Raw genomic sequence first — 24,001 nt, forward strand, 5'->3', positions numbered from 1 at the left:
GCGTGTCTAAGTACCAGGTGAGCCACTTCAAACCTGAAGTCACATAGTCTGAGGATCCGTCTCGAGGATTTTCAAGAGCTTTACGTATTCGCGGCGCTTTGTTAGTGACACTGGATCGAAATAGTACCAACGAAAAGCGCAAAGAATTCGGGGATAAGTTGATAAACTGTTTGGTTTCATTGCCCTTTCGAATTTACGTCTGCCCTATTATCCGGAGAGACAAAATGGCAATCCATTTTGTTCGTCGACACGGAAGTATGGAAGTTGTATTTCCCAGTTTACAAATTCACAAATAAAGGTATTAACGTTCAACCTATTTCGGTTTACGACTCAAACTTGTTTTTTCTATCCAAGGGCCGAATCGAGTCGAGTGTCTTGCGGCTTGTTCTTACTACCATCATCTGGTTATCGTCCGCGCGTGTGCCGCGATGTGATGAGTCACTTCTGTGCTGCCGCCTAGGCAGCCATAGGAGGGGCAGAGTGTTCGACACGTGCTATACGCTCGGCAGATGTTTTTTATCCCCACCATAGACTATGGACACGAATCTTCGTAACTGCACAGCGCGTGAAAGAACAGACTGCATCTATTGCAATCAATGTTTCGTATGACGAGGTAAATTCAGTCGATCCTGAAACATCCATTCAACGAATTAAATGGCTCAATTTTGACGGCATAATTATGAGTTGATAAAACACTGTAATTCAAGTTTTTTTCCACGATGACTTGATGAATATAAAAAGCAAAGATAAGAAGGGAATGAGTTCGGCAACGAATACATGCATCGAGCCAATGATTTTGTCGTTACGGGGATACCTTAATTACTGAAATTAAATTAAATGATGTTCGTAATCTCTTGAATGTGTCGTCTATTACCAAGAATTGACAGGTATGCGTCTACATAATTATACATAAGTAGTGTAAAAATCCAGAAAGGAAGTGTGAGTAAAACCGTATAAAAATAAAAGATGACCGCAAAGTTAAGCCCTTGGAATATATTGTCAGCCTAAAAAAACATTAGCCATCAGAACGGAGCTGAGAATAGAAAATAACACAACAAGGATTCCGTAACGATAATCCTGCAGGACCGAAAGTTATTCGAAAATGCAAAAGAAGATCGGCGATATTTTATAGATAGGTACGTAAACATATCTTCCTTCGTTGTTCAGAAACTAGGAGGTCTTGCGAGGGTTTAAAGATCTATTGTACTCTTCACGGACCCAATTTGTAAGAGGATTACCCGACCCAGGGTTTCAGATTTGTCGTAAGTTGGGAAGGTCCGTGGAGAATACGGGATAAGTATTTTATACTTACGTTTAGTCAGAAGTGTATTCGTAAAAATACATACCCGCATTATTCCTAGGCTGCTGTTAATTTTTCGATGCGTGTTCTTTTCTACTGCAACGGTGTTAAAACGGTATATTTATAAGTATAATACATACTCGCTACCTTACACGTACAAGAAGTAAATTATCTCGCAAATCGATTTGTACTTAAAAACTCATTTAGGTTAGACGTTAATTGCACCCTAATTTACGGTAAGGTTCACGGTTCACTGTTGCAGTAACGCTGAGAAGTCTGATTGTATAATACATGTAATAACCAAAGCGCAGGTGCTGGACTATCCTTCCAAAACATCTGCCTGTGATGATCAATATATTCATTTTATTTTCATTCTCGTCTGCGGTCCCTCTCGACGATCAGAGCTTCACGATACATTTCCGTGAAAATCTCGAGCCAGGTGCGATCTGAGAGAGCATGTGCTCCTGAGGTTGAGATGGCGGGGACGAGAAAAAAGAAGGAAGAGGGATCAGAGACCAAGTAAAGAAGCCTAGGAAACGTGCCACGAGACACAAACACCCAGCCGGCAGATGTTCTGTTCCGGGCACCTCGGTCTTTCAACTTCAAGTCCGGATTCACTTCGTCAAAAAACCTTTTAAACTGCAAACTGGTCTAAAAATTATCTGAAATACTTTCAAAGTTATCGCTTATAACGAGCTTTAATTGAAAAACCTCGAGCAACGGTACAACGTTTACTTATTTTCAAGCACGTATCACGATCAATTGCAAGTTAATTCTTAAGATGTAAAGCAACGCCCCAAAGTTTATATATAATACGAATTGATATCGCGCCCACTAAGCGATGTATATACATAGAGTTACGCATATGTAACGGATACCATGTCCGCTAAAAGTGCTCATCAAAACAGAGTTCAAGAGTTATTCTTGTGCGCTGATCTCAAGCCCACCTACTTTAATTTATCCGCTAATAAATTGGAACTTGGAAGCTCAACATCCAAAATTTTACCGGCACATTTTTTTTACGCATACTTACAGAGTGAGATACTGTAATGTACTTATAACACATTGTCACACACCGAGTTGGTTATAAATTCATTTCAGCATTGAAATACCATGCGTCTCGTATATTCGGTATAAAACTAGATGATTGTATGGCACGAACCGAGTCCCCTTTTTCGGTGCAACTACCTGCTGACAAGCATGTGTTATACCATTGCATCCATACCTTTACCACCGGCGCCTTCTCTCGAGCATTTGTGCTCCTGCCATGCCCTTCAAGGGCCCTCTCTAAAGACAGCTGCGGCGCTGTTGGCCTTCTTCAGTCAACCGCCAGAAGTTGAGTCCTACGGATGGGCCATCACCGGTACCTTAAGAATCTTCGTGAAAACTTTTCTTCACTTATTTTCAATATACATACGTCCTAATAATATTATAGAAGAATATAAACTACCGTGTGTTGTCAAAGGACATGAAATGGTTTTATAATTCAAGCGCGTTTTTAAACAAGTGTTGATAATTATTTCCGAGTGTACTACTCTCACAGGACTATCGTCGTTGACTTGGTTTTTCTTGTTTTCGGTGACCCTTACGTCAGCTTACAAGATGATCATTTGTGTATCCGGATTTCTTGTTGGGTATGTCATAAATATAACATATACATACACAGCCGTAAATTCTCTTATCAATTAATATAGTCAATTATTCACGACACCAGCAGACACGCGTGTTGCGCCGGAAACGTAGCATCGGCAGGAAATTGCGTTCGGCAATCACTTGAAACGGATATTAAAGCTCCAGAGCAGACAAGTTAATACAGAAATCTCACGTCCTGTCGATAGCAAGTTCACAATTGAAAAACCCGCGGCGATCACATGTCTAAATTTTTCCATGCGAAGAATTTCATTCACTTTTGCAACATTTAAAAGTTTACGCGATATCCTCCTTACATAACTCATTCCGGGTATCTCATATCGCTTACTCATTGTCACATGTGTTATATCTATGTAAAGCGATAACAATATGAGCTAGTACTATGTTCAAATTGTACAGAGTCGTGTCTCTCGACAGGCGTTTCTTATCTCGCACAAAAACTGATGTTGCACTAGGCTTCAAGCTTTTTTTTTATGCCACGTACTTCAATCACACGTCACAAGTATCTAATACTTGTACTTTTCCTAGTGAAGGCAAAACTCAGGCATTATCCTTTTCTCGTGCGTCACTTTTGTTTTCCAAAGTTTGACAATGAAATTTTTATCCAGATTGTTATCTATGCATCGTAATATTGCTACCAGTACACGTTTGCCATGTTGTACTCACAAGGAAAGTATCTCAGGTCGATCTCTCCGATTTGATTTCTTTTGTAATATGTTAAAGTAGACTAAAAATTGAACAAGGCGAATTTTTTTTATATACCATTAAACACTTTAAGGGGGGAAACCACCCTCCAAAATTACGCACGTTAAGGGGTGATTGGGCAGTTTTTTTTGTTCTCTCTCAATTGAGAAAATTACATTTTTCATTTCTGGTTGTGAGAAAACTTTTCCAGTTGGATTGGTTAAAAAGTGTTATTTTTTTGTGGTTGAAACTGCCAAATCGCCCCTCCACATGCCTTACTTAGGAGGGTGGTGTCACGCCTTTAAATCGTTTAATTGCAGATGAAAAAAATTCGCGTCGCTTAGTTTTTAATTTCCTATTACATATTACAAAAGAAATTAAATCGGAGAGATCGACCTGGGATACCTTGCTTATCAGACCAAAAATATAAGCTGGGAAAAGAGTGGAATTTGATCGTGAAAAGGAATAAGCGATGTAGCCTTGGGAAATCGATCTTTTTTTTTCATTACCCTCCTTGTAATTCGCGGCGAACAAAGGCTCTGTACTCTGTACTAAAAGCCTGGCAGCTTTATTCCTTTGTTCTCATCTTCAGCCACCTTCATGCCTCTATCCTTTGAAAACGTGACGGGAAGAGAGCCTCGTTCGTCGTAGACGAAAATGGATTCGAATGCGCCATCATTTTTCACAAACTGAACGGATGATGATATTTCCTGACCAGGAAAGGTTAAGGCATTACTTAGACTTCGAGGAACGGAGCCTAGGTTGCGAGGAAAAGGTAGCTTCGTAAAACCAACGGGAAATCGAGGGAAAGAGGGTCGACAATGTTCTTACAAAGACCCATACACCTTTAAGCCGCTTCAAATGAAGTACCTGGGCAAGCACTGACATGCTTGCACCTTGTTTTGACATTTAATTTCTCAGTCGAGAAGAAAATTTCCTCCGTCATGAATTGTGCAGATGCGTGATCTGATCATTTGCCAATTCACGTTCGTTTGTGATTCGGACTTTCATTGGTTAACCTGCAATACCTGTTTCCGATGTTACAGTTTTCCACAAAAAATGGATAGGCCATCGCACAGCACCAGTCTTGGGCAAGTTCATGGTGCGGGTTCCCACGGGATGTATTCTACCGGAAGTCAGTCGGCGCTCTCTACTTCGTACATCACAGGACAGTCGTACATCCAGGGCCAGAATTATATTCACACGTCGTACCCGGCATCAACGACCCAAGCATTTCCACACGCTGGATACTCGCAACCACAAAGCTATGGTGCTATGGTCCAAGGCTATGGTGGGCAACCTCAGTCATCTTACCAGCAGCCACTGCATAAAAAGGGCTCCGTCAGAAATGGCGACGTTCTCAAGCGTTGCAGACTTCAAAACCCGTAAGTTTAACTCGCCATATCAAACCTTGATCAACTGTTTCCTTCAACTTCACATTTGAAAGTATAAGAAGATACTCGTATGGCAACGCGCGTCAGATGGTTGACTTCACACGAACACGAGATCCCACCTGAAGCATTAATCATTCTATCATAGTTTCAAAACAACAGGGAATACGGGGGAAAGGCTTTCAGATCTAATTTTAAATTCCTCGAAATGTATGCCTGTGTAGATTGAACTCGTTCAGAATGCTGGCGCAAACTTTTTTCCCGTCAAAAGTTAGGATTGCCGTTACAAATTCCACAATAAACGTGTGATTTTTAATTATTGAACGGCACTGTAGTAAATCGCTCGAGACTGCATTTTACCGTGATTTCACTTACCGTAATGTTTTGCATTTACTCTCGCACAGTTGCGAACTCGAGAAAAAAATATTTGCACAAATTTTAACAACCACATTGCTACGTAAGCAGTAATTAGTTCGACGTCAGCGTGAGCTCGACGAGCTGTAGCGGGTTTTTAAGTAATTATTAGTGGTTCGATGCACAGTCCTTGGACGAATGTAATTTTATTCGTCTGTTAGTCTGGTGTGCGTTACCTTTTTTCTTTTTATTAGTAAACCATTGCAAAATTTAATTTTTTTTTTTTTTTTGTTTTTTATACGTAATTATTTTGTTCAAAAGTTATCGTTATCACCAAATGTCATGTGTTCTTACTTGCGTTTATCTGCATCACAGTTGGACGTAACATTTCATTATCTCAAAGTCAGTCTCCTGTCGCACTTCTCGCGTTCAAACTAGACCCGCTAATTGTCAGCTGTGAGAGAAACTGGAATCAGATTTTTCGGCATCATTGTCACGGCAGAAATAAACTGGAATAAGAATAAGATATTAATTCACAAACTCGAAGTTGTTATGTTTGCCTCAACAATCAAGAGACCGTTTCTTCATATCCGTTAAAAATGAATGTTTTACCTGACGTTCCGTGCATGTGAATATTTATCTTACGAATGTACAACTCGCCAACGAATCCCTCCTCGTTTTCACGAGAGTATAAAGTGATTTTGATTATTATGTCATCAATAACAAATAATCTCGTGTCTGTCGAGCAGGTACGAGCTCTCCCAAGACCTGCTAGACAAGCAGATTGAAATGCTGGAGCGAAAATACGGCGGTGTAAAAGCTAGAAACGCAGCTCTGACAATCCAGCGAGCGTTCCGCAGGTATACACTGCTGAAGAAATTCGCGGCGATCACAGCAATGGCCAAAGCAGAAAAACGACTCAGCAGACGTCTGCAGGAGACAGCTGAGAGACCAGGAAGCGCGATGGAGAATGAGAGAGTCGCTTACCACAGTCAGATATACATACAGCAAGTCCAATCGGCAAACAATCGACCAATGCCCATCAGAAGTATGTCGTTGAGGGAAAGAAGGCACATCGACAATTCTCAATCGTCCGCTCATATACCGAGAAGTCAGAGTGGCCGCTGCGAGATCCAAGCTGGTCCCACTCAGTCCCCGGCCGTAGGGCACCATCAGAATAACCACAACTTGCATCAGAACAGTCACAACGTGCATCAACTTGGCCGTCACACGCCTTCGCTGATGCCTAGCCCTTGCGTAAGACATCAACAACCTCCTCCGAGTCCGTGTTGGGACTCGAGTTCCCAGGGTAGCGGGTCTAGCATCCATTACTACAACCCTCAAGAAGCCCTGTGCGGCTTGAGACAGGAGACGCCACCTAGAGATATGCATAGAACTCCGTGCACGTCTCCGTCGACCCCGCAGAACCTTCAGGCCCCGCCGCCTCAGTCATGGGGCAACAGTTCCCAGCCAGGATCCGGGAGCAGAGTCAGGAATTCGGGGAAAAAAGTACCGCCGGAAGTCCCGAAGAGAACGTCATCGATAACTTCCAGGTCTATGGAGGGTAGACATAACGGGCTCAGCAAGAGTGTTGAGAATGGAAGTCTGAGCTCTGTCCAAAGCTCTGGGAGCGACTCGACAAATTGCGAAAGTTCCGAGGGTGACGCTCACAGAGGTTCGCCGATATGGAAACACAAAGGAATCGTAAGTTTTCTGTGAAGTCTCCCGGGGCTTATTCGGGTTTACCAATTTTCTCTTTATCTCATTTCAGTCGAGTTCACCCGAACACCAAGAATGCGGACACATAACAGAGAGCAGCGGTCCGATGAGCAGCATAAAAGAACTAAGTCATTCGCACGCCAGCTCCGGCTACCAGCTCCCATTGATGGATGATACGGAAGCACCACCGCAAACAAGTTATAAAGTTTCGGAGACTGTCAGAAAACGCCAGTACAGAGTGGGGCTGAATTTGTTTAACAAAAAACCGGAGCGGGGTATCAGCTACCTAATCAGACGAGGCTTTTTGGAAAACAGTCCCCAAGGTGTCGCCAGGTTTCTGATCAGCAGGAAAGGATTGTCCAAACAAATGATCGGGGAGTATCTTGGAAACCTCCAGAATTCGTTCAACATGGCTGTTCTAGAGTACGTACCTGATAACATTTCGCCTTTCCGCAACCTCTTGAGACGCGTCTATTTACACAAATGTTGAACGGCAGCGGACTAATTTGCGTAATCACCGCGGAGTCAATTATTTACACCGAGCCTCATGCTCGACGTCATAATCTGGTTAAATATTGTCTTTGCTCACCGTCTACTAACTTCGGTGCGCATTTGAAAACAACGGTCTTACATCCAAAGGATAAGAATTTCTCTTGTTTTACTTTAAGCATCTCAATTGTGATTTCAGGTGCTTCTCTCACGAACTGGACCTGTCGGGTATGCAGGTCGACGTAGCCCTTCGTAAATTCCAAGCATATTTCCGCATGCCCGGCGAGGCACAGAAAATCGAACGTCTGATGGAAGTGTACAGCCAACGGTACTGTCAGTGCAACCCTGACGTAGTCGCTCGTCTACGCTCGCCGGATACGGTCTTTGTATTAGCGTTTGCGATAATAATGCTGAACACCGATTTGCACACGCCAAACTTGAAACCCGAGCGAAGGATGAGACTCGATGATTTCATAAAAAATCTACGGGGGATAGATGACTGCGGAGATATCGACCGGGACATACTCGTTGGGATATACGAGAGAGTTAAGGCCAACGAGTTCAAACCTGGTTCGGACCATGTTACTCAAGTGATGAAGGTCCAGGCAACGATCGTTGGCAAAAAACCAAACATGGCTCTGCCGCATCGTAGACTCGTGTGCTACTGTAGGCTGTACGAAATACCGGATATCCACAAGAAGGAAAGACCTGGCGTTCATCAGAGAGAAGTATTCCTCTTCAACGATCTCCTCGTTGTGACGAAGATATTGAGCAAGAAGAAGAGCAGCGTCACTTACACATTCAGACAGAGTTTCCCACTCTGCGGTATGGTCGTTACTTTGTTCGAAGTTGCACGTGAGTATTTTATTCATTCGTCAATGCAGTCGATTCTCTCAATAGGGCTAGTCATGGGGGTGTAGGGGAGGATATTTCTAGAATTAGTATACTCCCACCGACGAGCTGGGCCTGCGTTTATAGCGCTTTGAACTGAGACGCTCGCAATACGGCCGCCAAAAGTCCATAACAGTTTCGCTATTTCTTCCAACATTTCACTTTTGTTGCCGCCCTATTGCGAGAGTATCTGGCAAAATTGCGGCTACGCTTTGGTCAACTGGAATAGTCGTGGAAGCTGCTGAGCTCTTTTTAGTAGAAGTGGCCCTATTGAAAGAATCGACTGTAATCCGTTTTCTGATAGTAGCGGAGTGAATTGAATCTGACTGATCCTTTCACATTGTTTGTAAATCAGATTATCCTTACGGGATAAGATTGTCCCAACGCGTCGACGGTAAGGTGCTCGTGACGTTCAACGCGAGAAACGAACACGACCGCTGCAAGTTTGCAGAGGACTTGAGGGAGTCGATCAGTGAAATGGACGAGATGGAGACACTGAGGATCGAGACGGAACTGGAAAGGCAGAAAAGCAGCCGCGGGGCGAGAGGCAGCGCCGAAAATCGAGACTCCGGCGTTGCGGACGTCGAGGTTTGTCCCTGTCCCGGAACTTGCACGGAAAGAACTGAGGCGGTGGATCTTGATACGCAGCTGAAGAGGTCCGCGCTGAGTAATTCACTATTGGATATCCACGAGCAGTGTGAGTTATCAATTTTGTCACATTCATCATGTCCCTGTCAAAGACTGCACAAAACGAGCGAACGTTAAATGATCAATTTTTAACAACCGCCAATTGACACAGTTGCAGGAGAGAAACCACAACGGCGTGGAAGCGTTGGCTCGCTGGATAGCGGTATGTCTATTTCTTTTCAATCTACTTCAGCCAGCTCGATGAGCCAGGGCGTAAAGAATCAAAATCCGGTGCAAGCGCATCATCCTGTTCACCCAGGGGCAACTATCCCTGGGGGTGCTAAGGGTTTGGCTCAGCAGCCATCTTTTCTAGGAGGTCTTTTCGCCAAACGCGAACGCAAACCGTCGAGATCTGAAGATACTGGGCCATACAGTCGTACTACCGAAGTATGAACCTTGGATCTTTGTCCTATCAAAGGATCGTACTTTTGAAAACACATCACTTGCTAAAAGCAGGAGTCGAGGCTCGTTCCAACACTTATACTCAACACGACAAATACATCTTCTGTGTGTTCAGAATAATCGGAGAGAAAATAATCAGATCAGAGGTTCACACCTCTCCGTGGGATCAATTTAGTATTAACTTGTGGAGACTGAAGAATTCTACTACAGGTCATGTTCTTGTCTTTCTGTCACCGATACATCATGGCAGACCAAAAATGCACCAAGACATTATTTTTCGATGAGTCTGATTCTGTTCTTCCACAATAATCAACCAAAGGCTTATTTATGATTTTAATCAGGTCAGATATTTTTTGCTTTATATTATTCTTGCGTTGACCATGACAGTTTTTGAAAAAAAAAATTTTGAAAAATTAAGCAAAGTAAACCTGAAAATAATCCAACCCATGACGTTAGTTCAATTCGTATTTGTCAGCTGTACGTTAAATCGACGTGCTAATTTGACAGTGAGCTCAGGTTGGATGATTACAGTGGCATCTAATAATACATTTGCCAATTAAAGTTTTTGCATGTGATGTGATTTGAAGAGGTAGCGACGACGCACTTTATTTTCGTGATTTGGCAGGATCGAATCTGGGAGTATCCTCGTAAAAAAAACTAAATTAATTTAAATAATTTTCGAAGAATGGTTGGATAAATTTATGTACATACAAAAATTTGAAAACAGAATATTAATGGAAGGAAACTGATTAAGTACGCGTATACTGCATACATGCGTGATGAGTCTCGTTAATTCGATAACACACGTGAACTGACTGAATCCTTACAAAAATTGTATCAGAAATTGTAAATTTTCATTAATATGTAACGAAAAATGAATGAAAATATCCACGTAAGTAACAACCGTTTTAGAAATCAGCCTACAGCTTGTAGAACGCGTTGAATTGTATATGTATTGTGTAGCTATAGCTGCGGACTGTAAAAAGGTACTTTTGGAACAGCGGTAAAAATTATAACAAAGAATAGAAAAATAAATTTATATCGTACGTAATAGATTTTATCTTTATTTATAAACTGTTATTATTGTATTAGAATTTTTATTTCCAACTTGAGATATATCACATGTAATGTAAAAAAAGAAATGATTTATTTTCATTCTTTTCTAAACTTTGTAAATCGAAGCATTATTGGAAGAATTCACGCGACTTGTTACAACCATGCGAACATTTGCACAATATCCATGCATACTTCCATTATGTTGATCGGAATAGTAAAATAAAATAAAAAGAGTACCTATTGATATGTAAATATATCAACTTCATTTCAACTAGTATAATTATCATTCGCATCCAGTATACATATATATAATATCTGTAATAAGTCTAGAATATTTTTTAAATCCCTGTAAAAATTTAATTACGTGAGGTAAATTTAATTACCGTTCAAGTAGTGATTCGAATAATTGTCATGTATATAAAAATATTTGAATATAAATACAAATGCAGTAAAGCGGTTATTAATTAATTGATAACAATATCCACGTAATTAAACGCCGAGTATTAGATAATGAAAATCGAAAATTAAACGCAAGTATGTAAATTTTGAAGATGTCGAACGAAATTGTCGCTAACAACGATCGGTGACAAATAACGGTCGCGATTTGTTGAAAAAAAAAAAAATAATGCAAATTGAAATTACAGTTATTCGAAATAGTTTGACTCTCGAATGACGAACTACACGACCGTAATAGTGATCTCTAGTCTGTCACGTAAACACAGTCTCTTGTATACTTTATCTAAGAACAGAGATAATTACTATCAAAATTATCGGGAAATATGGCGTTGATAGGTATTTATTATATTCATCTTAGTAAGGAAAACGGAGCAATCTCATGCGCCTTATGATGCGCAAGGTGCACTGCGAATTATTTATCATACAGCTGGATCTTTTTCACTTCGACCATCGGAATATTAAATTTCAACGGTTAAACCGCGGCCCATCCTGTCGAATAGACAATAAAATAGAATGAAATGAGAAATGCAAACTTCGTACAAAGTATAAGCGTTTGATTGATGAAACAATATGTTTGATTATAAGTTAAATAAATTAAACCACGTATTAAAATGGAGGTATACCGCTGAAATCTTATCTTGCACTCATACTTCTTGTATCGACGGTGATTTTAGCAAGTGTCTCTGTAGCAATGGCGATTATGTAGGTGAGCCTTTTTCACGACGACTATTTTATTAATCGGCACAATATGTATGCTTGTAGTAAAATTTATTTATTGTAGTAGTTGAATGTAGCTATATTATACTAGATAAACGTCGTAATTTCTAATGTTTTTTTTTTTTTTTGTGCACGTAATATGCAGGTCAGATGGTCATATGAGTGACTATTGTGGAAAAGGCTTGCGGTTAATAAAAGAAAAGCAATTGATTGTCGATAGTGTGTACCTACGATTAGGAAGCATATAAAAAAAAATTCCTTTATCTTTTTCTCTGTGTTATTGTGTCATTGTATAAAAAAAAAACCAATAGTAGATGTATTTTTAATAAAAATTGTGTTAATAAATACTTAATGAAAAAAGAACATTAATATCGTCGTTATGGTATAATATAATAAATGTATATAAATAATATATGTAGTTATTACAAAAACTTCCTGTCGACGATTCTTATCGACGAAACACTTTCTTCGATTATAGAATCTATGAGAACGAGTTTTTAAATAGCTTAGGAATAAATCTTATTCAAATTATTCCAAAAATTATTGAACAGTTACCGCATTAATTAACAGCAATAACGAAACATCGCATAATTAAAATTATTTACTATTTATAGTATTATGTATATCAATAATGCAGTATAATTACACGTCTTAAAATCTATATGTATATTAACTATCCGTCATCATTATATCTTATACACTGCAACACAACCTGATCGTAGTCTAAAAAAAGTTTCGTATGATTAAAAAGAAATAAATTATCGCCAAAACTGTTGAAAGATTTTGCAAATATATGCATATACAGTGAAACAATCTTGAAAAAATTCTAAACTAATAGCAATTACAAAATGTTCGCAGTTTGGTCAACTGAATATTACAATCAGAATATACATACCTATATGTATTACCGAGTGAATGGTAATACAAAAGACTGCCTGGTACAAATTTAATACATACAGGTGATTTCGCCACCTATCTCTCCCTCTCTCTCTCTCTCTCTCTTTCTCTGTTTCTTCCCCTCTTTTTCTTACTTCAAGCAATTCATTGAGTAGAAATTCAGCAAGTATTCGTAATACTCGTGGTCCCATTATTAAAAAGTAAATATGGGACAAAAGAGTAGACAGAATTTACGAAATAAACTTATTCATGATAACAACCACATATATTATATTATGTTATTATTGTTGAAGGCATTTGAATGCATATAATGTAAACGTGTCAGGAAATCATTACTTTCGGAAATCAAGAACAGATGTATACCTTCGCAGGGTAACGAAATAGCAAATAATATTGTGCTTACATCATATCATGTTTCATCGTTTAATATATAAGTGGTGTAATTGAAATATCTTATAATATTTACCAAATAGATTATAGACTGTATACGGAACGCGAGAGCACACTGTAAAATCGACAATACATGAATTTATCCGTGGTTTAAAGTTTTGGAAGCGATAATAGGCGCGCGTTGCACGTGTCATTATTGTAATTTAAGGCAAGCATCATGTAAAATAATAAACTGTACATATTATGAAATTAAATATTATAAATACGTGAACTTTGTGACGTCAAGCTTATTACTGTCGCGTTGGCCATGCAACATTTGCAGTGACCGCGTGTGCAGTAAGTTTGATAATTTATAGCACGTATGTTACAGTGTGTGGTGACGTTATTCCATTGTATTCAAATATACTTTACAATATCCCGCCAAGCATGCCATTCGTCGTATTTACAATTATTGCAATACGTATGAACCATCTCGTCAATTACCCTTCTAATAATAAGTAAAGATATTACATATATTTCAACCTACATTCTTGATACTGTAGGTACTTTATAGCGCTAGAATGACCAAACAGAGAGCTCATCAGGTTAGTGTGGACGGTATAAAATTTTTATAGGCAATTGCAGTAGCAATTGGCGGTCCTGATTTTTAACTATCAAGTGGAAAATGCAGATCATATGTAGTCAGTTTCATTAAAACAGTGAGTGAGACGGAATACATAGCTGTCTTTCTCTATCGGTTTCAGTTGCGTCCATAATCCTCCATAACTAGAAACTACGGACTTAAGGTCATTTAGTAGTCCTACTCTTACCGACCGAGCAAACTCGCCCTTTTTTTTCTTCCTATATTAAATAAACAAACAAATCGAAAGGATTCAAACACTGAAATTATAGTTCAGTGGGTTAAAAAATGCTCTCGCGTCGAGTTGTCGCGACCATGCGAACCAAGGAACGTGTTGCCGAGCGCCCAGCTGATCGTGACAGCTTCTTTTATTTACAAAATTATTGTAATTTCTAGTTCTCAGCTAGCGACCTTAATATTGCGTGAGAACAGTTTTACGATAGTTCATTTCACTCTTCATTCTTCCTGGAATTGCGCAAAGTATCTCAGCTGTGCGCTTTTTGGCCCCTGAAATGCAGGAAATATGGAAATATAAGTAAGACGTGTCGAAAAACCACACTTTTTTGACGGTTTTCAGGATATGAGTAACTTTTCTGAATTCCTTGAAGAGCGATGCACCCTCGAAATTTGAATATACCTATATATCAGTCAACGCATGTGTAAGCATGCGGTCTGACTAGTTCTACGAAACTCCGCTAGGTAGCGTGCCTCTGCACGCATCGTTTTGCAGCATGAGCATGTTTGTCTATGATCGTAAACCGACCAATGCTTATGGGCGTCAGTAACAGCTTGGGTAACAGCCATCAGCAGCCATACTGTCAAGTTTGCTAGTGACGTGTCTAGGTGTATCGCTAGGTGTATCTTGCTGTCGATAATGCGATTGTGATAGAATTCCAGAAAAAACCTACGAAATGTTGACAAAGTTCGAAACGAAATCCGCCCGCGTCAAGGGCTTGTCTTTTCATCCTAAGAGGCCCTGGATCCTTGTTAGGTGAGATATATTTCACGTACATGCCGTCTTCTCGGATGGCAAAGGCTTAGAGCAAATTTCACTTAGTAATTTCTATACGTAAGAAATTGGATGTTAATCGTCACCGAACGTTGGTCTCAGTTCAAGACGCAACATTCAATATCCAACCAATTGACCGGGTGTCTTACAATGCCGACGTAATTGAAGTGATTCCACAGCAGACGGACAGACACGTCATCAATTTTTGACATAACCTACAATGCTAAAAAACTTAACCTTCCTTGAGATAATAAGCGCTCGGTCGATTAGGGTTTGTATACAAATACTTAGTAATTGCCGTTTTGTTTACTAGACAGATTCAATTTTTCCTTGCCAGTATTAAAATTTTACGTATTCAAAGACAACTCTGTCACATTTTTAACCAAACTTTAAATACAAAAAAAAAACAATCTACTTACTGACCTACGAATCACCTGATTCGTGTTTTTTAATTCCGCTACCAATTTTCGAATACTAGCGGCACATTCCGAAAGTTGACCGCATTTGTGTCTCTAACAGAATTGATCAACAATTGTAAAATGATGATGACGGTCGTGCGAGTACATTTCGGAATACAATTTATTGATAACTCGGAAATTCTTAACGAATTGTTATCAGACAAATATTTTAGCGCACCTATTTATCTAGCATGTCTCGTGGCTCCATTAATAGGGACTTAGGGAGAACGCGAAAGCGACCGCCCAACAGTGTCTTTTACTTTCTATAGTAGATAATTTGAAATGGCTTACTGGCGGTTTGTAGTTTACACAATAGACTACTTCTCGAAAAATTGAAACAATCCGTTCCCTAGAAATAGGTCGCCCAAAATTGGCTTCAACGGATTGAAAGAGGATGCATTGGTGTGGAAATCTTTCAACGAAATAAAGCAAACGTGGCAGTCTTGATGTACAAAAGAAAAAAGTAAATTATAATTTTTTATTCGATTCAATCCCAATATATACACGTCAATGTGATAAGTTACATTTAAGACACGGAAAGGGCTATTTCATAGTTAGACTGCCTAAAAAAGAAATATCTGAACTTCTCAAGGCTATCTAAGCCGTCTCCTACTGCCTTGAACAGTGAATTTAACTTAAATTCCGATGGTTATATTAATCAAGCAACAGCCATGGAATCGCTAACAACCGCGGGAGTAGTTGGTTCCACAGATTCGGTTGCAGTCGAGCTTGAAGGCGATGATGTTTCCGCGGAGATTGTAGTCGACTCTGTAGAACTTTCTGCGGATTTTTCTGTCAACTGCTCAGTAGACGTTGGTAATTCAGATAGCTTTGCGGACATTGCTTGATCGGTAACGGTGACTGAATCCTTGGACGAATCTTCTTCGGTTGTTCCCGAACTCACGTCACTTGTGGCAGACTGCTCCGAAGTACTCTCAACCTTCTCGCCGGTTCCGGAACTCTGGCCGACCTTCAACGGAATCATATCTTGAATTTCTTTCAAATCCTCTGGCATGCTTTCCTCGGACTCCCCGGAGATGTAATTGTTCACCGATGGTGTGAAGATCGGGTTTTGATGCAACGACGGAAATAGCGGATTGTAGTATTCCTCAAATGTCGGGTACAATGGATTATAGAGACCCTGGTAAGAGCTGTACTGGTTGTAGAACGGCTCGTACTGAGATCCAAAGTAATTCGACGGCCCATAGCTAGAGAATCCGGACGATAACTGAGGATAATAGGAATTGAAACCTCGCAGTCTCAGGATAGGGTAAGGCGCTTGGAACCCGACACCCTTTTCCGGGATGAACACCTCATCTGGTTGGTCTTGCTTCGTGCCTTCCGTCGGGTTCATGACTGGAGACAACGCATCATCCTTCGGGACGGGCGTAGAAGTTTCTATCGTATCAACCGGGACAAGTGGCACGGCCGTTGTTGTTTCTTTGTTCATTTCCGCGACTTTCACCTTCTTGTCATCTTCAGTATTGCCAAGGTTGGAGGCTGGAGCCTTGATAAATGGCATCGAACTCAGCTGATCGCGCATAGCACTGACTTCATTGTTCATTTTGACATCCGATTCCGGCCCAGTGACAAAAACGACTTCGGTTTGCCCGCCAGCGAAGTCCTTTGTGAAGTACGAGTAACCCGCAAAATCAACATTTCCGCCGACCGGCGAACTGTAAATGAGATGCGGGGTGAGCGACAGAGGAGCATGAAATTGCGGGTACGGAAACTGGAAGGTACCGAGCGCTGATCCGACGTATATTAGAACCTGCGTGAGAAATTAAAAATTAATTAGGAAAGTGAAAGAAGAGTCATGGCCGTCGGCGCGATAAACATCAAAGAAATTTGGTACTTACTAAGCACAAAGGGGAGTACCAGATAGCCGACATCTTGTTGAAGTTAATCAACACTACTGCACTGATCGAAGAACTCCTAAAGACTGCCAGTCTTGTCGGAGACGACGTAATCTATATAAACTCCGTTAGGATCACGAGCAAACACCCCACCAACAATACTTACCAGAAAACTCTTGTCGTCAAGCCTCTGACCCGGTTCCTCCGTATGGCCCGAGGGTACAGTTTGTTTCTTCGCCGTTACTCGACGAACAAACCGAACAATGTAAAATCCTGATCCATATATTCACTGACTCACCCAGTGCGTCGACTGCACTAACAAATTGTCGTGCATCAGACGTATACTTTACTTTTACATTTTCAAGAAAGCGGTTTTAATGCTAATGACAGACACTAGGAAGAATCGACTTATCCCTTTTTATCGAATATCATTCTTTACACTCATCATCATAAATTCTTGATCAGAAATAATGAATGATCACTTTGTAAGGTTGATGCATCGTTGATGAAGAAATTTAACCTAGGTAGTTATACCAGCACGGCTCTTCACACCTAGGACAAGTACCGCTAAGATTTTTTAGCGTCTAGTCATGTAAATTATTTCACGAGTCGTTGACTCTACTCAGTAAATAGTTTTTCAGCTGCCTCTTCGAACCGAGTTCAAAGACACGTCTCGATGTTATAACCGACTGCCTGCATATCGTCCGATTCTTTTCGGCCTCATGATTTCGCTGTGCAACAAGTATAAAGAAACTTTTTCCGCGACACTGAGTGGGTGTAACCTGAAATTATTATCTCCTGTGACGAGTTCCCTTTCTCTCGCACTATTCTTTTAATTCGTGGCAAAAGACAAACCTTGAAGTTGGTCCAGAGCCTTGAGAATTTTAATGATCGGTCAGTGTAGAAAGGTTGCAAAATAATTATTGAATTCGTTATAACTTCGATTTAAATTATTTTTGCACGATGCAGTAGAGAGATGCACTGTGTTCTGCTCAGCAATTTTAACGGCCTTGCTCGTTTAGACACTTAAGATAGTCGTGCACAGAAACGATTACTAAGATCGATCTTTAGAGGCAGCAGAATTCTGCTATTGTCAACTTTTGAAGAGTTAAAGAAAATGAAAACAAAAATACCCGAAAATTAACTTTCTATTCTCGCATTGCACCCATTCGTGAGACGTTCCAAATTACATCATACTGACAGTGCACTCGTGAATTCCTTGTCGCGCTGCAAAAAAACAAAAAACATTGGAAGAAAAAGTTGTTTAATGAAGGTGTGCGATGTTACGATGCTCAGAAAGTGGCACGCCTTTTGGCAAGGACGGTATATACATTTATTATAGCATATCGTAGTCCGCCCGACTAGTAAAATTGGATGTTGAAATCGTTTCTAGAACTGAGTTTACGACTACTTTGATCAATTCGCTTATCACTGTTTCAATTTCCGAAATTAAAAGATACTTTCCATGCTCGTTTTTCGCGATCAACATCCATCTCATCCGCACCCCTCCCTAAACTTTTGAGAACGGTGCATTGCGCGTAAAAGCAGGATACGCTCGCTAGGATCTTGAATCATTATCCGAGCAACTCCTGTATCCACCGCTGCTGCGTTGAGCAATCGGGCTACCACGCCTACTCCAACGATTGAGATAGGATATTGCAGCGTTACAGCCACTATCTCTATGTTATATGGATCGGAGGCTTGTGACCTTTCCTGTCGGAACAATTTTGTAACCAACTGGCCTGTCTCCTGCTCATGATTTGAAAAGAACGGGGCCTTGCGCGATGTTTTTAAAGTTGATAATTGATCAAGTGTAGTTGATTGACTATACCGCCTTTAGGTGAATATTATGAAGTCATAATTGTGAGTAACTATGTGGCGAAGAGATATAGCTCTCGATCGAACCAATTCCCACTCTCGTAATCGCGAGTAACAGTCAATCGTGTATCGTCTGTCTATTTGTATCCTTACTTGATAATCTCCTTCCGGATTTGAGCGTACCGATCGCACGATACACTGAGTACGCTGAATTTATGCAGAATTGTATCATCAATTACTATTATACATTGTTACAAAAGGTTTGATAATTACATAACAATTCATCTCATTTTGCAAAATGCGTGAATTAGGGAACCGCGTTTCGATGAACGTAAGAAGTAGAAAGTTTAATGTTAGTCCTCGAGAATTTTGAACCTACTGTCTTTTTCTGTAAATGAACTTGTTGGTCTGGGGATGATTTTGTAAAAGGTATTTCGTACCAATTTTTCATGTTCTAGTTTACATAATGGCATTATCCAACTCTGGGACTACCGCATGTGCACCCTGCTGGATAAGTTCGACGAGCACGACGGTCCAGTCCGAGGTATCTGCTTCCACAATCAGCAACCACTGTTCGTCTCAGGTGGTGATGACTACAAGATCAAAGTATGGAACTATAAACAGCGCCGCTGCATATTCACCCTCTTGGGTCACCTTGATTACATAAGGACAACAATGTTCCATCATGAATATCCATGGATTCTCAGCGCATCTGACGACCAGACGATACGGATTTGGAATTGGCAGAGTAGAACGTGTATATGCGTATTAACAGGTCATAACCACTATGTGATGTGTGCGCAATTCCACCCTTCGGAGGACATTATCGTCTCGGCATCTCTCGACCAGACGGTAAGAGTCTGGGACATTTCCGGATTGCGTAAGAAAAGCGTAGCCCCGGGACCGGGCGGGCTAGAAGATCATTTGAAGAACCCTGGAGCGACAGATTTGTTTGGGCAAGCTGATGCCGTTGTAAAACATGTCCTTGAGGGGCACGATCGCGGCGTAAACTGGGCATGCTTTCACCCGACCTTACCGCTAATCGCTTCAGGGGCGGATGATCGTCAAATTAAAATGTGGCGAATGAATGATGCCAAAGCTTGGGAAGTCGACACTTGCAGAGGCCACTACTACAACGTATCTTGTGTACTCTTCCATCCGCGGCAAGAATTGATTCTGTCAAACTCCGAAGACAAGAGTATTCGGGTCTGGGACATGACCAAGCGAGCCTGCCTTCACACCTTCAGGAGAGAACATGAACGATTTTGGGTTCTGGCCGCGCACCCAACTCTCAACTTATTCGCGGCTGGACATGATTCCGGAATGACTATTTTCAAGCTCGAAAGAGAGCGTCCGGCTTATGCCGTCTACGGCAATCTGTTGTTCTATGTGAAAGACCGTTTTCTTAGGAAATTAGATTTCAACACATCGAAGGATAGCTCGGTAATGCAGATCCGTGGGGGTGGCAAGGTGCCGGCTTACAGTATGTCCTACAACCAGGCTGAAAATGCTGTTCTGATCTGTACGAGGTCTGCGCTGAACGTTGAAAACAGCACTTATGACTTGTACATGATTCCTAAGGATGGTGACTCCAATAGCGACCCCGATGCTAAGAGAGCCTCAGGCGTGACAGCGATATGGGTAGCAAGAAACAGATTTGCAGTCCTGGATAGGGGGTATTCTGTGAGTCCCAATTTTGACTTGATTTTTTTTTCATATTTCTCGTCTGATTATAGCAGTCTCAAGAATTGGATTACGTATGAATGTAATTTCCAGCAGCAGAAATGACAAATAATTTCTTAAATTTTCAGTTGGTCATTAAAAACCTCAAAAACGAGGTGACAAAAAAGGTGCAAATTCCAAATTGCGACGAGATTTTTTATGCTGGAACAGGGATGCTCTTGTTAAGGGACGCTGAACAAGTCATACTCTTTGATGTTCAACAGAAGAGAACACTAGCAGAAGTGAAGATCTCGAAGTGTCGTTACGTCGTATGGTCAAACGATATGTCACATGTTGCACTATTAGCTAAGCACACGGTGAACATCTGTAATCGTCGTTTGGAATCAATATGTTCGATTCACGAGAATACCAGAGTGAAATCTGGTTCCTGGGATGACTCTGGAATATTTATTTACACTACGAGTAATCACATAAAATACGCTATTAACAATGGCGATCACGGAATTATTCGTACTCTAGACTTACCAATCTACGTTACTCGCGTAAAAGGAAACCAAGTATTTTGTCTAGACCGCGAATGCAGGCCAAGAATATTGAATATCGACCCCACAGAGTACAAATTTAAATTAGCGTTGATAAACAGAAAGTACGAAGAAGTCTTGCACATGGTTCGTACAGCGAATTTGGTTGGTCAATCGATAATCGCCTATCTACAGCAGAAAGGGTATCCAGAAGTTGCTCTCCACTTTGTGAAAGATGAGAAAACCAGATTTGGACTTGCCTTGGAGTGCGGTAACATTGAGGTCGCCCTAGAGGCGGCAAGAACTTTGGATCAGAAGAGTTGTTGGGAAAGCTTAGCTCAAGCTGCTCTACTTCAGGGCAATCATCAGGTTGTAGAGATGTGTTACCAGAGAACAAAGAACTTCGAAAAGCTTGCATTTTTGTACTTGATTACTGGAAATTTGGACAAATTAAGAAAGATGACAAAAATAGCAGAAATTAGGAAAGATGTTTCTGGTCAATACCAAGGAAGTTTACTTTTGGGAGATATTTATGAAAGAGCAAAAATATTGAAGGTTGGTAAAGTTCATATGACAGTATGAAATCAGTGTTACTCAGATTAATTATGGTTTCATGTAATAATCTTATTCAACGTTTCAGAACTCTGGTCAGACGTCACTCGCGTATGTAACAGAAAAAATTCACGGAATCGCTAGTGAGGAGGACGACTTGCAGTATGAATCAATGAAAGAAGAATTGGAGGACCTCGAACGGGGAGCAGTATATCTCCAGCCTCCAATTCCTACTCAACAAGCCGAGAACAATTGGCCATTATTGACAGTTTCCAAAGGTTTCTTCGAGGGTGCAATGATGTCTCGTGGTAAGACTCAAGTAGCCGCTGCTCTGGCACCAGAAGATGACTCTGGGCCGGTTGAAGGATGGGGTAATGACGACGAGTTGGGCATGGATGACGAAGAGGGTGGAGATACGGAAATTGTAGGCGATACCGAAGAAGGGGCTGGCTGGGACGTTGGCGATGAAGATCTAGAATTGCCACCAGAATTAGAGGCAGCGACACCATCTTCTGAAGACGGCTACTATTCTCCACCAACAAAAGGAATTCCCCCAACCCAACACTGGGTCAATAATTCTCAGCTGGTATCTGACCACATCTTAGCTGGTTCCTTTGAATCTGCCTTCAGATTACTACACGATCAAGTTGGAGTCGTCGAGTTTCAAGCTTATGAGTCAATATTTTTGAGTACATTTGCACGAGCACGCACCTCATACTCAAGCCTTCCCAGTATACCATCACTTTACGGCTATCCACAAAGAAATTGGAAAGAGGCGAACGTCAAAAACGGCTTACCAGCTGTTGGCTTGAGATTGACTGATCTTGTGCAGAGATTACAAGTCTGCTACCAGTTGACCACAGGTGGAAAATTCACTGAAGCAGTTGAAAAACTACAACACATTTTGCTCAGTGTTCCACTTCTGGTTGTTGATACAAGACAAGATATTGCAGAATCTCAACAGCTAATACAAATCTGTAGAGAGTATATTCTTGGTCTCAAAATGGAAACTACTAGAAAAACTTTACCCAAAAGCACTTTGGCAGAACAGAAACGACTATGCGAGATGGCTGCTTACTTTACACACTGCAATTTGCAGCCTGTTCATCAAATTCTAACTCTACGAACGGCTGTAAATATGTTCTTCAAACTAAAGAATTATAAAACTGCAGCTTCATTTGCTAGAAGATTATTGGAACTTGGTCCAAGGGCAGAGGTTGCACAGCAAGCTAGGAAAATACTACAGGTAACGTTCGCTCTGACTTTTTGCGATCAAGCAGAATTCTTGAACTTACATTTGTATTGATTTTCGTTTTCTCATTTAGGCATGTGACAAAAATCCAGTCGATGAACACCAGCTGTTATACGACGAGCACAATCCATTTACTCTATGTGCGGGTACTTACACTCCAATTTATAGAGGCAAACCCGAAATCAAATGCTCACTTTGTGGGGCCAGCTATCAACCTCAATTCAAAGAAACTATCTGCACAGTCTGCGAGGTAGCTCTGGTTGGAAAAGAAACTATTGGACTCAGGATAAGTCCCTTGCAATTCCGATAAGATGCTACTGCTTTACACATTAAAATAATTCAGCCGTCAAGGTGCATTTATTTGTAGCGATTGTATAAAAATATATGTATGAAGGTATTGTTTAAGTTTTAGATACTGTCACTAATCAGTAAACAATGGGTCGTTGCAGTTACGACATCATATACTTTTAAGTAATAAATCTAAATTTGTATAAAAAAATATGTCTTATAATTGGCGAAAAATTCTGATTAGAACATCAATTGATGTAAAGAGTTATGATTAGTTTTCTTTTCAAGTTCAAACAGTTGCTATATTGCAACTAAGAGTGGTAACAACATTGCAGAAGTCGTGTGGCACATGTCTGCTCAACGCAGTCTTATCCAACTAGGTTCTGTCATATGCAGCTAATTGTAAGTGATTTCTTTGGAATCTGGGATCTTTGAACAATTAATTGTTCATAAGTATGTAAATCCGTTTGGTCACTTGAAAAAAAAAATCAGACTTATTCTTATAATTGTGGTGGAATTAAGGGAGCCAAATTGAAAGCAAACTGTTGTGACACGGTTCAAAAAATTTTACTACGATATTCTAAAACAACAGAGGTTCAATTTACCACTCTGAATCCTGCTACTACTTTTCCACTTTCGAAAACCATGGTGCGCATATTTAGCCTGCATTCTCAGGTCGTTAGCGCCTGTATCCTCAATATCTTGGCCAGTCTTGGCTCAAATCCACTAAGATTAAGTACCTATTCTTTTTGATCTTCCGTGATACCTAATGCGGCCATATTTACAGAACTGACTATGAATAAAGTACACTGAAAATGGTGCTATGAATATTCGAATACATAAGTAACGAATTACCGCCACA

The 24,001-nt window shown here is 40.6% G+C and overlaps 3 protein-coding genes across 12 annotated transcripts in view; 2 read left to right on the top strand and 1 right to left on the bottom strand.

The window, feature by feature from the left end:
• LOC124184045 (IQ motif and SEC7 domain-containing protein 1) overlaps positions 1-13,510 on the top strand; it is a 48,360-nt gene extending 34,850 nt beyond the window's left edge. For 7 of the 10 annotated variants that reach the window (XM_046573382.1, XM_046573390.1, XM_046573386.1 and 4 more), the window contains 6 exons: positions 4,681-5,019; positions 6,129-7,083; positions 7,151-7,521; positions 7,787-8,442; positions 8,834-9,175; positions 9,278-13,510. In XM_046573382.1, coding sequence (XP_046429338.1) covers positions 4,681-5,019; positions 6,129-7,083; positions 7,151-7,521; positions 7,787-8,442; positions 8,834-9,175; positions 9,278-9,558 — 2,944 coding nt within the window. In that variant the 3' untranslated portion in view covers positions 9,559-13,510. Of the gene's footprint in view, positions 1-4,252; positions 4,410-4,480; positions 4,501-4,680; positions 5,020-6,128; positions 7,084-7,150; positions 7,522-7,786; positions 8,443-8,833; positions 9,176-9,277 lie in introns of those variants that run through there. The other 3 variants (XM_046573388.1, XM_046573392.1, XM_046573391.1) reach the window with 3 other exon arrangements.
• Positions 13,511-14,489: 979 nt separating this feature from the next.
• Positions 14,490-23,350, top strand: LOC124183996 (coatomer subunit alpha). Its single transcript, XM_046573271.1, has 5 exons — positions 14,490-14,693; positions 19,302-20,526; positions 20,655-21,602; positions 21,688-22,845; positions 22,925-23,350. Exons 1-5 carry the CDS (start codon positions 14,614-14,616, stop codon positions 23,159-23,161), a joined length of 3,648 nt encoding a protein of 1,215 aa, XP_046429227.1. The 5' UTR covers positions 14,490-14,613; the 3' UTR covers positions 23,162-23,350.
• LOC124183997 lies at positions 15,634-17,135 on the bottom strand. The gene is made up of 2 exons (XM_046573272.1): positions 17,029-17,135; positions 15,634-16,940 (listed from the first exon to the last, which is right to left on the bottom strand). Exons 1-2 carry the CDS (start codon positions 17,059-17,061, stop codon positions 15,828-15,830), a joined length of 1,146 nt encoding a protein of 381 aa, XP_046429228.1. The 5' UTR covers positions 17,062-17,135; the 3' UTR covers positions 15,634-15,827.
• Positions 23,351-24,001: the final 651 nt, after the last annotated feature.

The sequence above is a fragment of the Neodiprion fabricii genome, chromosome 5 (genome assembly GCF_021155785.1).
Source record: "Neodiprion fabricii isolate iyNeoFabr1 chromosome 5, iyNeoFabr1.1, whole genome shotgun sequence".
Taxonomy (NCBI): Eukaryota; Metazoa; Arthropoda; class Insecta; order Hymenoptera; family Diprionidae; genus Neodiprion; species Neodiprion fabricii.